This window comes from Balaenoptera physalus (assembly GCF_965194825.1).
Source record: "Balaenoptera physalus genome assembly, chromosome: 1".
Taxonomy (NCBI): domain Eukaryota; kingdom Metazoa; phylum Chordata; class Mammalia; order Artiodactyla; family Balaenopteridae; genus Balaenoptera; species Balaenoptera physalus.
Genome location: NC_138882.1, coordinates 45,432,765 through 45,447,629, shown reverse-complemented (window position 1 = coordinate 45,447,629; position 14,865 = coordinate 45,432,765). Strand labels below are relative to the sequence as shown.

Below are 14,865 nucleotides of genomic sequence, written 5' to 3'. Positions count from 1 at the left end.
TTCCTTAATTTCTCTTTCAGATTTGTCATCATTAGTGAATAGGAATGCAATAGATTTCTGTGCATTAATTTTGTATCCTGCAAGTTTACCAAATTCATTGATTAGCTCTAGTAGATTTCTGGTGGCATCTTTAGGATTCTCTATGTATAGTATTATGTAATCTGCAAACAGTGACAGTTTTACTTCTTTTCCAATTTGTATTCCTTTTATTTCTTTTTCTTCTCTGATTGCTGTGGCTATCCAAAACTATGTTGAATAAAAGTGGTGAGAGTGGACATCCTTGTCTTGTTCCTGATCTTAGATAAAATGTTTTCAGTTTTTCACCATTGAGAATGATGTTTGCTTTGGGTTTGTTGTATATGGCCTTTAATTATGTTGAAGTAGGTTCCCTCTATGCCCACTTTCTGGAGAGTTTTTATCATAAATGGGCGTTGAATTTTATCAAAAGCTTTTTCTGCATCTATTGAAATGATCATATGGTTTTTATTCTTCAATTTGTTAATATGGTGTATCACATTGATTGATTTGCATATATTGAAGAATCCCTGCATCTCTTGGATAATCTCACTTGATCATGGGGTATGATCCTTTTAATGTGTTGTTGGATTCTGTTTGCTAGTATTTTGTTGAGGATTTTTGCATCTATATTCATCAGTGATATTAGTCTGTAATTTTCTTTTTTTGTAGTATCTTTGTCTAGTTTTGGTATCAGGGTGAATGTGACCTCATAGAATGAGTTTGGGAGTGTTCCTTCCTCTGCAATTTTTTGGAAGAGTTTGAGAAGGATGGGTGTTAGCTCTTCTCTAAATGTTTGATAGAATTCACCTATGAAGCCATCTGGTTCTGGACTTTTGTTTGTTGGAAGATTTTTAATCACAGTTTCAATTTCATTACTTGTGATTGGTCTGTTCATATTTTCTATTTCTTCCTGGTTCAGTCTTGGAAGGTTATACCTTTCTAAGAATTTATCCATTTCTTCCAGATTGTCCATTTTATTGGCATAGAGCTGCTTGTAGTAATCTCTCATGATCATTTGTATTTCTGCAGTGTCAGTTGTAACTTCTCCTTTTTCATTTCTAATGTTATTGATTTGAGTCCTCTCCCTCTTTTTCTTGACGAGTCTGGCTAATGGTTTATCAATTTTGTTTATCTTCTCAAAGAACCAGCTTTTAGTTTTATTGATCTTTGCTATTGTTTTCTTTGTTTCTATTTCATTTATTTCTGCTCTGATCTTTATGATTTCTTTCCTTCTGCTAACTTTGGGTTTTGTTTGTTCTTCTTTCTCTAGTCCCTTTAGGTGTAAGGTTAGATTATTTATTTGAGATGTTTCTTGTTTCTTGAGGTAGGCTGTATAGCTATAAACTTCCCTCTTAAAACTGCTTTTGCTGCATCCCATAGGTTTTGGATCATCGTGCTTTCATTGTCATTTGTCTTTAGGTATTTTTTGATTTCCTCTTTGATTTCTTCAGTGATCTCTTGGTTATTTAGTAACGTATTGTTTAGCCTCCATGTGTTTGTGTTTTTTACGTTTTTTTCCCTGTAATTCATTTCTAATCTCATAGCGTTGTGGTCAGAAAAGATGCTTGATACAATTTCAATTTTCTTAAATTTACTGAGGCTTGATTTGTGACCCAAGATGTGATCTATCCTGGAGAATATTCCATGTGCACTTGAGAAGAAAGTGTAATCTACTGTTTTTGGATGGAAAGTCCTATGAATATCAATTAAATCTATCTGGTCTATTGTGTCATTTAAAGCTTGTGTTTTCTTATTAATTTTCTGTTTGGATGATCTGTCCATTGGTGTAAATGAGGTGTTAAAGCCCCCCACGATTATTGTGTTACTGTTGATTTCCTCTTTTATAGCTGTTTGCAGTTGCCTTATGTATTGAGGTGCTCCTATGTTGGGTGTATATATATTTATAATTGTTATATCTTCTTCTTGGATTGATCCCTTGATCATTACATAGTGTCCTTCCTTGGTCTCTTCTAACGTTCTTTACTTTAAAGTCTATTTTATCTGATATGAGTATTGCTACTCCAGCTTTCTTTTCATTTCCAGTTGCATGGAATATCTTTTTCCATCCCCTCACTTTCAGTCTGTATATGTCCCTAGGTCTGAAGTTGGTCTCTTGTAGACAGCATATATATGGGTGTTGTTTTTGTATCCATTCAGCAAGCCTGTGTCTTTTGGTTGGAGCATTTAATCCATTCACATTTAAGGAAATTATCAATATGTATGTTCCTATTACCATTTTCTTAATTGTTTTCCATTTGGTTTTGTAGGTCCTTTTCTTCTCTTGTGTTTCCCACTTAGAGAAGTTCCTTTAGCATTTGTTGTAGAGCTGGTTTGGTGGTGCTGAATTCTCTTAGCTTTTGCTTGTCTGTAAAGCTTTTGAATTTTCCATCGAATCTGAACGAGATCCTTGCCGGGTAGAGTAATCTTGGTTCTGGTTCTTCCCTTTCATCACAGTAAGTATATCATGCCACTCCCTTCTGGCTTGTAGAGTTTCTGCTGAGAAATCAGCTGTTAACCTTATGGGAGTTCCCTTGTATGTTATTTGTCATTTTTCCCTTGCTGCTTTCAATAATTCTTCTTTGTCTTTAATTTTTGCCAATTTGATTACTATGTGTCTCAGCGCGTTTCTCCTTGGGTTTATCCTGTATGGCACTCTCTGCACTTCCTGGACTTGGGTGGCTATTTCCTTTCCCATGTTAGGGAAGTTTTCAACTATAATATCTTCAAATATTTTCTCGGGTCCTTTCTCTCTCTCTTCTCCTTTTGGGACCCCTATAATGCGAATGTTTTGCGTTTCATGTTGTCCCAGAGGTTCCTTAGGCTGTCTTCATTTCTTTTCATTCTTTTTTCTGTAGTCTGTTCCGCAGCAGTGAATTCCACCATTCTGCCTTCCAGGTCACTTATCCGTTCTTCTGCCTCAGTTATTCTGCTATTGATTCCTTCTAGTGTAGTTTTCATTTCAGTTATTGTATTGTTCATCTCTGTTTGTTTGTTCTTTAATTCTTCTAGGTCTTAGTTAAACATTTCTTGCATCTTCTCGATCTTTGCCTCCATTGTTTTTCCGAGGTCCTGGATCATCTTCACTATCATTATTCTGAATTCTTTTCCTGGAAGGTTGCCTATCTCCACTTCATTTAGTTGTTTTTCTGGGGTTTTATCTTGTTCCTTCATCTGGTACATAGCCCTCTGCCTTTTCATCTTGTCTATCTTTCTGTGAATGTGGTTTTTGTTCCACAGGCTGCAGGATTGTAATTTTTCTTGCCTCTGCTCTCTGCCCTCTGGTGGATGAGGCTATCTAAGAGGCTTGTGGAAGTTTCCTGATGGGAGGGACTGATGGTGGGTAGAGCTCAATAAAACTTTAATCTGTTTGTCTGCTGATGGGTGAGGCTGGGTTCCCTCCCTGTTGGTTGTTTGGTCTGTGATGACCCAACACTGTAGCCTTACTGGGCTCTTTGGTGGGGCTAATGGCGGACTCTGGGAGGGCTCACACCAAGGAGTACTTCCCAGAACTTCTGCTGCCAGTGTCCTTGTCCCTTGGTGAGCCACAGCTGCCCCCTGCCTCTGCAGGAGACCCTCCAACACTAGCAGGTAGGTCTGGTTCAGTCTCCTATGGGGTCACTGCTCCTTCTCCTGGATCCCGATGCACACACTACTTTGTGTGTGCCCTCCAAGAGTGGAGTCTCTGTTTCCCCCTGTCCTGTCGAAGTCCTGCAATCAAATCTCGCTAGCCTTCAGAGTCTGATTCTCTGGGAATTCCTCCTCCCATTGCCGGACCCCCAGGTTGGGAAGCCTGACATGGGGCTCAGAACCTTCACTCCAGTGGGTGGACTTCTGTGGCAAAGTTGTTCTCCAGTTTGTGAGTCACCCACCCAGTGGTTATGGCATTTGATTTTATTGTGATAGCACCCTGCCTACCATCTCATTACGGCTTCTCCTTTGTCTTTGCATGTGGGGTATCTTTTTTGGTGAGTTCCAGTGTCTTCCTGTTGATGATTGTTTAGCAGTTAGTTATGATTCTGGTGTTCTCGCAAGAGGGAGTGAGAGCATGTCCTTCTACTCCACCATCTTGAACCAATCTCTATTTTTACTTTTTGAGCCAAGTCTTCTTAATATTTTTTAAGCCTTTCTTTTAGAAGTGAATATCTTAGTTCCAAGTTCACTAAAGTATTTCTTAGTACCCTGAAATAGTCAACTGACCTTTCTATATTGCCTAAATTCCACTTCAAAAAAATTTGAGGCAACGGCAGTATTTGCACAGAATTATGAAATCACTGTAAAAATTTCTCTGTGACAGTATAAAAACTGAATTAAATGTCTTCACCGGTTTTACTTGCATTTGTTGTAACACATGTGAAATACTGCAATAAATATTTTTTTCTTTAGCACTTTGTGATATTTAATATGGGGTGAGTATTTTACAGTGTTTTTAACTAGGGACTTTTATTAGTCTATCCTCACAATATCTCTGTGATACAAATCTAGCAATTCTACAACTATAGAAGCATTTTTGGTTTTAGTTGCTCTTGTTTATTTTACTTCAGTGCAATAAGCAAAAGAAACTCAAGTAAGGAAAAGTCAGGAAGTCAAATAAAATCTAAATATTTCTCACTAGTTCTATGTCATTTTTTCAGAAATTGATATTCAGCAAGTACAGATGCATTAGAATTCTTGCTAGCATCAAAAATATGGATTGCTTTCATAGTAACAAACAAGTAAATGGCTTGATAAATTTTGTTAGTATTTCTAGCAAGTTACCCTCAAGAAAGTCTATTGTGTGTTAATTTTCAGTGTGAATAAAGATATTATTGAACTCAACATCCTGAATACCTATCATTTTTAAACTCTTCATAGTACCACCTAGAATTCAAAGTACAGAAGTACATTACACGGTCAATGAGAATTCACAAGCCGTTCTTCCATGCGTGGCTGATGGAATCCCCACACCAGCAATTAACTGGAAAAAAGACAATGTTCTTTTGGCTAACTTGTTAGGAAAACACACTGTCGAACCCTATGGGGAGCTCATTCTGGAAAATGTTGTGGTAAGTTTAATAGACACGAATAGATGCATTAAGCCAGATTATTAATTCACCTTTTTACATTTAGTGACTTAGCTCAGAAATGTATTTTTTTAATAATGAAAGAAGGTACTCTTATAAATTCAGGTCAAAAAATTAATTTTACACATATTTCATTTTATGTCCCCGAGAACGGTATTTAGCAGATCATGAGAACTCATAAGTGGCCTCCTTCTAAAATTATTTTATTTTTGTGGAAATCTGTGTTTATCAGGAAAAATTCTAAGCCTCTGTTATATTCCATGTTTGTAACAATGCATGAGGATGGTTAGAAGAGTAGAGATGTAAGAATGTCTGATGTATTATTAAGCAAATACAAAAAGCAGGCTTTTTGCTCTTTTCAGGTTTTTAAATAACTCTTAGTCTTAGGGATCAGGGCAAGCTGGGGTTTTTGAATATTCTTAGGTGGTACTTCACCAGTTTGCAAAATTGTAGCTATGGGAAGCATCTTAGTTTTTCAGTATGAGCCCACTTGAAGAGGAATCTGTATCTATGTATACCACATGACTTTTTAAAAAATTATCATGTAGTTTGAGAGTATCAACACTTGGTACTAAATATTAAACATGATTAAAATGTGAATCATATTCAGAGCTTTTGTGCCTATCTTATTCCTTTTCATTACCCTTCAAAGTGCCTAAATTTCATTACAAAGTCTTCATAGAATTAAATTTGAACAAATTAAAATGATAAAATTGATCACATTCACTTCACAGTATAATTTCAGCCTTTAGCCAGACTCCTGGAATTACCAGATAAATAGTTCTAGTGATTGATAGGCTAACTCTGTCTCATGTGCTAGTAGAAATTGTATTTATTCAAATCTAAGTTTCCATCAATTGTAAGATGCACCAATATTTTATGTGCCACTAAGAAAAAAATAGTCAAGTAAACTAGAGAAGATCATCAATTTTTAAGTTGTATCCCAAATTCAGAGATATTAAAAGTTAAAACTATGAATTTTAGAATTGATAAAATAAGGATAAATTTGTTTGCTTGTTTGTTTGTTTAAGCTGGTAAACATCTCCGGTAGGGATTACTCCCAGGTTCAAGAATGTTGAATTAGGCCCCTTAATCACTCTTAGACCTGAAGAAATTAAATAAGAAAAGTTTAGACTTTTAGTGAGACAGTGACTCAGATACATTAAGAAATATATCAACAATAAGGTAGCTTATAAAAACTAGATGAAGGACACAAATGATAAGAAGTCTATTTGTGAATAATATGTACAATCCAGATTTTCAAAAGCTTTACTGCCATAAAATCCTTGATTTAAAACTTAAGTTGTTATAACCTGGGAATTTTAAGAATAGCTAAGTGGTGTCAGAGTGGGGAGACCTTTCCATGGAATATGATTTATTCCTGTTTGCCCTTAAAAAAATTAGTATACAACCAACCAAATTTAGATTATATCTATAATGAGTAATTACAGTTTTTATGCTGCATTTCCAATCAGTTTTTTGATGCTTCAATGCAAAAATATATATATATATATATTCTTAAACTTTTTAAAAAGAAGAAAAAGTCTGTAATATGGACCTTAACGCAGTCAGAAGCATTCAGTCATTAATTCAACAAATATTTATTGAGTACCTTCTCCGTGATCAACACTGATTTAGGCACTGGGAATAAATACATCAGGGAACAAAAGAATCAAAGATCCTTGCGCTCGTGGAGTTTATTTCTAGAGGAGGGAGATAGACAATAACAAATAAAACTAAACAATGTATTGTTTCATACCAGTTGCCAAAAGAAAACAACTGGTATGAAAAATAAAAGAAGAGCAGGGTAAAGGGGATCAGAATTTGGAGGAGTACAGGTTACATTTTTAAATAGCATAGTCAGAGTAAATGCCCTTTGGGAAGGAGACATTTTGAGCAAAATTTGAAGGAAGTGAGTTAGCTAAGCAAATATCTGGAAGAGGAGCAGCCCAGGCAGAGAAAACTGGGATGCTCCTCCCCCAGATTTTGGGGGCAGAGAAATTAAGGTGGGTGCAAAGAACGCAAGAATGTAAGGTAGGAACATGTCTGATGTATTTGAGAAACAGAAGGCCAGTGAAAGCAAAGAAGAAAAAGAATGAAAAGAGGGAGAAAGAAGTCAGAGAAAAATGAAGGCCAGATACATGTAGTGTCTTGTAGGTCATAACAATTTTGCATTTTACTCTGAGTAAAATCAGAATCCATTACAGGTTTTGAGCAGGGGAACAATGTTGTCTGCTTATGTTTTTGCAATATTGCATTGGCTCCTCCTCCCCCTTCCCCCTGCTCCTCTTCCTCCTCCTCCTATTCCATGAGAATACATGGTAAGGAGGAAAGAATAGAAACAGAAAAGACCAGTTGGGAAGATGGTCTGGAGACAGAGGAGAGATTATAGGACTCAAAGCTGAACATTAGGTCAATCCACATCTCTGACCCAATTTCATTCCTTTTTATGGCTGAGTAATATTCTGTTGTATATATGTACCACATCTTCTTTATCCAGATACTATGTGTAAAATGGACAACTGATGGGAACATGCTGTACAGCACAGGGAACTCACCTAGTGCACTGTGGTAACCTAAATGGGAGGGAAGTCCAAAAGGGAAGGGATATCTGTATGCATATGGTGGATTCACTTTGTTGTGCAGTTGAGGCTAACACAGAATTGTAAAGCAACCATACGCCAATAAAAAGTAATTTAAAAAAGCTGAACATTAGCAGAGAAGGGGTGAGAAGTGATTGGATTTTGTACATACTTTGAAGCTAGGATTTCCTAGCTAGATTGCAAATAGAGTCTGAAAAAGAAAAGAATAAAGGATAACTCAAATGTCTGAGAACAAAGGCATGAACAACTGGAAGAACAAAGTAACCATCAACTGAGATGGTGTGAAGGCTGCAGATAGAACCAGAAGGGGAAATGGGGAGTTCAGTTTCGGACATGAGTTTGAGATGTCTTTTAGACATCTAAGCAGAGAGTTGGAATGAAAAGTTCAATGTAGTTGGAATTTGGAAGAAAGATCTGGGCTGGAGATCCTGGTACTCATCAATAGATAGATGATATTTAAAGCCATAAGACTGGATGAGATCACCAAAGAGGTGAGTGCAGATACAGAAGAAAAGAGGACTAAGACTGAGCCCTTTCACATACCATCATAAAGACATTAATGTGGAGGGGAAGCCAGCAAAAGGAGATGGAAAAGGAGCAACCAGTGAAGTAGGAAGGAAACTAGGGGAATGGGGTATCCTGGAAGCCAAGTGGAGACATGGTTTTAAAACGAAGGAAGCCAGAATTGTGTCAAATACTGCCAATACATCTAATAAAGTCAGTGCCAAGAGCTGGATTTAGCAAGTGAAATTTTGGAATTGCAGGTGTTATTGCCCTTACTCTTGCCATTTCCTTTGATAATTTTGGTGGACTTTGGTGCCACATTACCCAGAGAGCCAACTATGCTGTCAAGATTCTAACAAACAGCCTTTGGGACTATTTGCTCTGTATTTGTACATTGCAGTACAGCAATTGATGTTTAATAAACTTTATAACCTAAAGTTTTCTGAGATCTTATTATTATAAATTCTATAGTTCTATAAGGTATGGGCTTTTGTTTAAATTCTTATACATTTTAAATTATGTTATTTAAAAGCTAGCCAGATGGTTCAGACTACAAGATGGAAATTTAAACTGGCTTTAAAGAAGAGTGCTCCTTTGGGGACCAAGCTATGCAACTTTATGTATTATATGCAGTAGAATGTAAGATGATGTAATTTTAAGCCCTATGATTTTTCTTTCTTTAAGCCAGAGGATTCTGGCACCTATACCTGCATTGCTAAGAATGCTGCAGGTGAAGACACACACACCGTCAGCCTGACTGTGCATGTTCTCCCCACTTTCACTGAACTTCCTGGAGATGTGTCATTAAATAAAGGAGAACAGCTACGATTAAACTGTAAAGCAACTGGTATTCCATTGCCCAAGTTAACATGGACCTTCAATAACAATATTATCCCAGGTTGGTAATTTAATTCTTAAGAAGTGAATAGTACAACCATAGAGAACTCAAAACCAATCTCCTTTTTTGTTTTAAAGCCCAGGAGCCCTCACCCCTGGGAGGACAAGTGTCTCTATTTGTTAGACTTTATGACCAGCATAAAGATATTGTCTGTAAAGAGAAATTGTTGCATCCCAAAATTGAGTTCTGAAGTACTGCATTTACAAATGCCTTGCTGGAAAATTAGTAATAAGCTTGAGTTTTCTCTGCTATAAAGATTTATGTTAGTCACTAGAATTCATCAACTGTATCACCTTAACAATAACAGTATACCTTACTAAGGAAAAATAAACTCTAAAACACTTAATCAGTACTCTTTTCTGAAGGTGTAGTACTAACTTAGCTATTTAAATTTTTAAAGCTTAATTTTCCACATAATATTCAGCAGTATGAAACTTTAAAGGATAATTTGAATGGGAGAGAACATGCAAGGTAAACATACTTAACATAATTAGATATTGGCTGGTCTAATCAAAACCTTATTTAGTATTGATTATTTTAGGATTAGAACGTTTATCTTATACTCTATTCCAAGTATTGTAAATATTTATATCATCATCACTTATGGAGAAGTTCAGATTATTACAAATTTAATCTTGTTGTCATTATTTATTACCTAACTAGCATATATTTTCATGATTTCCCCTCTGAGCTACCAGGTCAGTTGAATTATATTTTGATGTAACTTGTTTGGGAGGAAAAGTGGTGTGAGAGAAATGAAATGGAAAATGTCATATTTCTGAATGAAAGATTTTTTGAAACCCAGAGAGACTGTGAGCCAGCTTTAGGCAACCCTTTGAGATGAAAGGTGTACTTCAAATCGAAAATTAATTTTAAAAGATGTTTGTTTTCATTCTCTTCTCCTGTTCCTTCTGCCGTTTTTCATTCTTCAAACAAGTGTCTAGAGACACAGCAAATAGCTCAGGAAGAAATCCCTGGAAATGGCTCTCTCCTCCAATGTCATAATGAGATCTCTTTGGTTCAATTGCTGACCAATTCATAAATCTAACCTGAAAAATATTGAGCTGTAGTGATTATTTTCCTAGGTTACTGAGAGGCATTTATGTTGCTTTCTACCTTGTTTCCTTCAGCCCACTTTGACAGTGTAAATGGACACAGTGAACTTGTTATTGAAAGGATGTCAAAAGAAGATTCGGGTACTTATGTGTGCACTGCAGAGAACAGCGTTGGTTTTGTAAAGGCAATTGGATTTGTTTATGTGAAAGGTAGATAAAAGTGTTCTATTTTTAATTTGTAATTTATTTATGATGAATGGTTCGTGTTTTACCTCCTTATTGTATAGTAATACAATATAACTTCAGGTTATTAATCCATTTAGTCTCATTTCACAGATATGCAAATTCATGACGTAAAAAAAATTATGAACATTCAACTCAAAAGTAGGTAAGCAGTATGTAAAGAGATCATTTGGCACAAAATGGAATCATCCACTTAGGTTATTGAAATGGACAAAATTATCTCATTGATTAGCATGAGCAATTAATTCTGGAAGATTCATGGGGCTCAAAAGTGGCTTTTCCCCTCTTCACTAAATTATCTTTTAAATAGATCAAAATCACAAAGAAATTATTGGAACTTCCTTTTTCTTATACTCATCTTTTGTTATTTCCCCAGAACCTCCAGTCTTCAAAGGTGATTACCCTTCTAACTGGATTGAACCACTTGGTGGTAATGCAATCCTGAATTGTGAGGTGAAAGGTGATCCCGCCCCAACTATCCAGTGGAGCAGAAGAGGGATGGATATTGAAATTAGCCACAGAATTCGGCAACTTGGAAACGGCTCCCTGGCCATTTATGGCACTATAGTAAGTCACGCTGGAATTGTCAGTATGCACTTTAAGTGTCACAATCAATGCCTCTCTACAGGTGCCATGGATGGGAAGAGTTTCTCATGCATTCCTATTTTAATCATAAAATCTGAATCAATGGGTTCTTTTAAAAAACTGAAACAATAGTTCAAATTGATGATTTTTAGCCCTTCAAAGAAGTACAAGCAATAAAATAATTTTGCTACTTGTTCTCCATCATTGACCTACTGTTCAACATAACTTCCTCAAATCTGTTTTAGAATGCAGAAATTGAAGAATTACAACATTGTAAATTACAAATAAATGTTAGATTTCATCACCAAGTCGATACCTATATTAGGCTTTCCAAAAGCTTCAGTAATTCAGACAGTGATTAGTACTTTAAGTTATTCTAATTTGGGGGTCAAGTGAATGAGATATTTTATCTGAAAAATTCTTAACTAGACTAAATGAGGGTAATTTGTTAACCTACTGTTGAATTAATTAATTAGTATATACTATCCTATCACCTGCTCCAATGGGCCACTCTCAGTCTTTTCTTCTCCTTGGCTTTATTTCAACCTTAGATGTTATTGATTGTCCCTTCAATTTTGAGATGATTTCTACCTCTAGCTACACTAATGAGTCTCAGGCTTCTTCATTACTGCTTTACCCTCCTTTTCCTCTACACAAACATTACTACTTCTGAAGTCCTTGGTACTTCTCCTAATATCAATATTAATACTAATACTAATTATTTTCCACCATACAATTTCAGATTCCTAACCCTGTACCTTCAACGCTGAAACTCTTTCAAGTTCCATTTACAGTTTCCTACTAGAAATCTCTATTTGGATAATGCATTGATACCCTGATTAAACATCTAAATCAACATCTGTCTCTCTCCTCCCACCCTCCTCCACTTCCTTCAATTCAGTTCCCCTTAACTGACTTACTCTTTCTATTAACAAGACCAGAATTCTTCTGTTCACAAGACCTTAGCAAAATCTGTCTCTAATTAGTCATCAAATCTAAACTCATGTGGTCCTTATTTTCTATACCATATACGTATAAATTTGTGACTTACATTCTGTGATTTGTCATCATTAGTAAATTAGTTTCTCACTTTCTTTCCTACATTTCAAGCTTTCTAAATGGAGGCTAAGCTTAATGTTTTTTTTTAATAACCCCCATAAGAAAGAACTAGATATTCGTTGATTTGTTCTGATTATTTAATGCTTTTTAAGATATCTATAAGAATAGTGTTGGCATTTTTCTTTAATAAGATAATTTCGGATAAATGATCGTAAAAAATGTGATTTTCTGCTTAAGTTTCCTGCCAGTTATCATTCCCTGAGAGCAATGATAGGTTGTTCAGAAAAAATTTAAGCTAGGAATTTCTTTCTCTTCTTTTCTTTAAAAAAAAAATGTATTTATGTGGTTAAATATATGTAAGTTTTTCTATTTCCATTGAAATACCATCTCAAAAAAAAATTGCATATAAACAAGCATCAGGGTAATAAAAAGTGATTTGCGCTGTTCTATAGGCACATATTTTTCTAAAACACTGCTTATTTCCATAGAACGAAGATGCCGGTGACTATAAATGTGTAGCTACCAATGAAGCTGGGGTGGTGGAGCGCAGCATGAGTCTGACTCTGCAGAGTAAGCTGCTTAATCAAACTCTAATTAAACACTTGTTTTAAGAAATGTCCATTTAATTGTTCGTTTAACTTTCTAGCAAGTACATTAATGGTAGCTTTCAGAGTCTGTCTAACTTACTTTTCTGCTGCTGATGGAGCAGCTGTTACCAAGCATAAGACTGATATAATTTTGCAATATATTTTATCTAACACATGCAGCTCACGCTTGCAGTTGCTTGGTAGCAGAGCTTTTTGTGTTGTTTGCAATATATTCAGTCGAGTACCCTTCGTATAGCTCCTCACAGTTGTTGTGATGAACTTACAAAGATATTTTCTGGCACTTTAAAAATAAGTGTTGAAAATAAAGACTAATGTAAATGAAGTCACTCAAGAGTGCTCCAGCTCGATTGCTGTCAATCTGCCGTGAAATAACTATGTGTTCTGGGCAGGATTATCATGCTCATGATGAAATCCCTCAGTATAAACCACTGGAAGACAGGTTTTCATAATTAGAAAAACATGAAAGACTCCAATGGCTCCCTGGACAGTCCCCAGAACCACTTCAGGGGCTGACCCGAGAACAGTGTCATTAGGTTGAGAATTTAAGGAAATCAGCTTATTTTGTGAATAGCCTCAGTAATTAATGGGATGAGTTTATTTACATTTTCTTTATTCACTATTGAGAGATGCTGTAGACTAGCATTTACTAACAGCTGTTTGCCAAACTACTGTTCTCTAAAACTTCAACTCTGAATAGATATTTAACAGATATTTAAGACAGTGGTTCCCCCCCACCAGCTTTATTGAGGTATAATTGACAAATAAAACTACGTATATTTAAAAGACGCAGATGTAGAGAATGGACTTGAGGACTCGGGGAGCGGGAAGGGTAAGCTGGGACGAAGTGAGAGAGTGGCATGGACTTATATATACTACCAAACGTAAAATAGATAGCTAGTGAGAAGCAGCCGCATAGCACAGGGAGATCAGCTCTGTGCTTTGTGACCACCTAGAGGGGTGGGATGGGGGGGTGGGATAGGGAGGGTGGGAGGGAGGGAGACGCAAGAGGGAAGAGATGTGGGAACATATGTATATGTATAACTGATTCACTTTGTTATAAAGCAGAAACTAACACACCATTGTAAAGCAATTATACTCCAATAAAGATGTTAAAAAAAAAACACTACGTATATTTAAAGTGTACAGTGATGATTTGATATACGTGTACATTATAAGATGATTACCACAATCAAGTTAATTAACACATTCGTCACCTCACACAGTCATTGTTTTTGGTTTGTTTTTTGTGGGTTTTTTGGTGAGAATATTTAAGATCCATTCACTTAGCAAATTTCAAGTATTTCAGTATGGTACTACTAACTGTAGTCACCATGCTGTATATTAGATCCTCAGAATTTATTCGTCTTATAATCGAAAGTTTGTATGTTTTGACCAGTATCTCCCCATATCCCCCACCCTTCAGCCCCTATTCTCTGTTTCTGAGTTTGACTTCTTTTTTTTTTTTTTTAAGATTCTACATGTAAGTGATTTACCACACACGATTTGTCTCTTTTTTGTCTGGCTTATTTCACTTAAGATAATGCTGTCCAGGTCCATCCATATTGTCACAAACGGCAGGATTCCCTTCTTTTCATGGCTGAATAATATTCGTGTGTGTCTGTGTGTATACAAAATAGAATAGAATATATTATATATACCATATATGTAATATATATATACCATATTTTCTTTATCCATTCATCCATTGAGAGACACTCAGGTTGTTTGTATGTCTTGCTAAGACAATGTTTTATTAAAATACATATCTACCAAATGATAACTTTGTGGGATGTCATTAGGAAAAAAGGAGTGCCATGATCAAATAAGTCTGAGAAAAAAATAGATTAAACAAAGTTTATTCATTTATTAAATATATGAAGAGCACCTACTATATGCCAAGCCCTGCTTAGGTGCACCAATTTCTTTACTGCAGATATTTCCAGAAATGTTAATATGCAGACATGAGTTAGTTATAACTCAACAAGAGGAAAATATAATATTCTACATTTCCCCCCAAAAATGTTATTTCCATGAAACCTTCCTCACCCCTTTGTTGGGTGAGTGTAGGTAGGTCATCTCATGATTAATCTCTCCTGGAAGAGTGTTCCACTGACAGTTTAAGAAAAGCTGCATTAGATTAGATTAGCTCATCTACATACTGACAATAAATTCATTGTAATAAATGAGGGAAATAAAAAAGCCAAAAATATAATTTGTTTAAAATTAAGATAA

General features: G+C 35.7%; 1 protein-coding gene across 8 annotated transcripts in view; it reads left to right on the top strand.

The window, feature by feature from the left end:
* HMCN1 (hemicentin 1) overlaps nt 1-14,865 on the top strand; it is a 507,647-nt gene that overhangs the window by 419,556 nt on the left and 73,226 nt on the right. For all 8 annotated transcript variants that reach the window (XR_014266656.1, XM_082472452.1, XM_082472453.1 and 5 more), the window contains 5 exons: nt 4,870-5,060; nt 8,870-9,083; nt 10,214-10,348; nt 10,758-10,948; nt 12,514-12,595. Coding sequence is in view for 7 of the 8 variants with exons in the window: in XM_082472452.1 (XP_082328578.1) it covers nt 4,870-5,060; nt 8,870-9,083; nt 10,214-10,348; nt 10,758-10,948; nt 12,514-12,595 (813 nt within the window). In the remaining variant the exon portion in view is untranslated. The remainder of the gene's footprint in view (nt 1-4,869; nt 5,061-8,869; nt 9,084-10,213; nt 10,349-10,757; nt 10,949-12,513; nt 12,596-14,865) is intronic.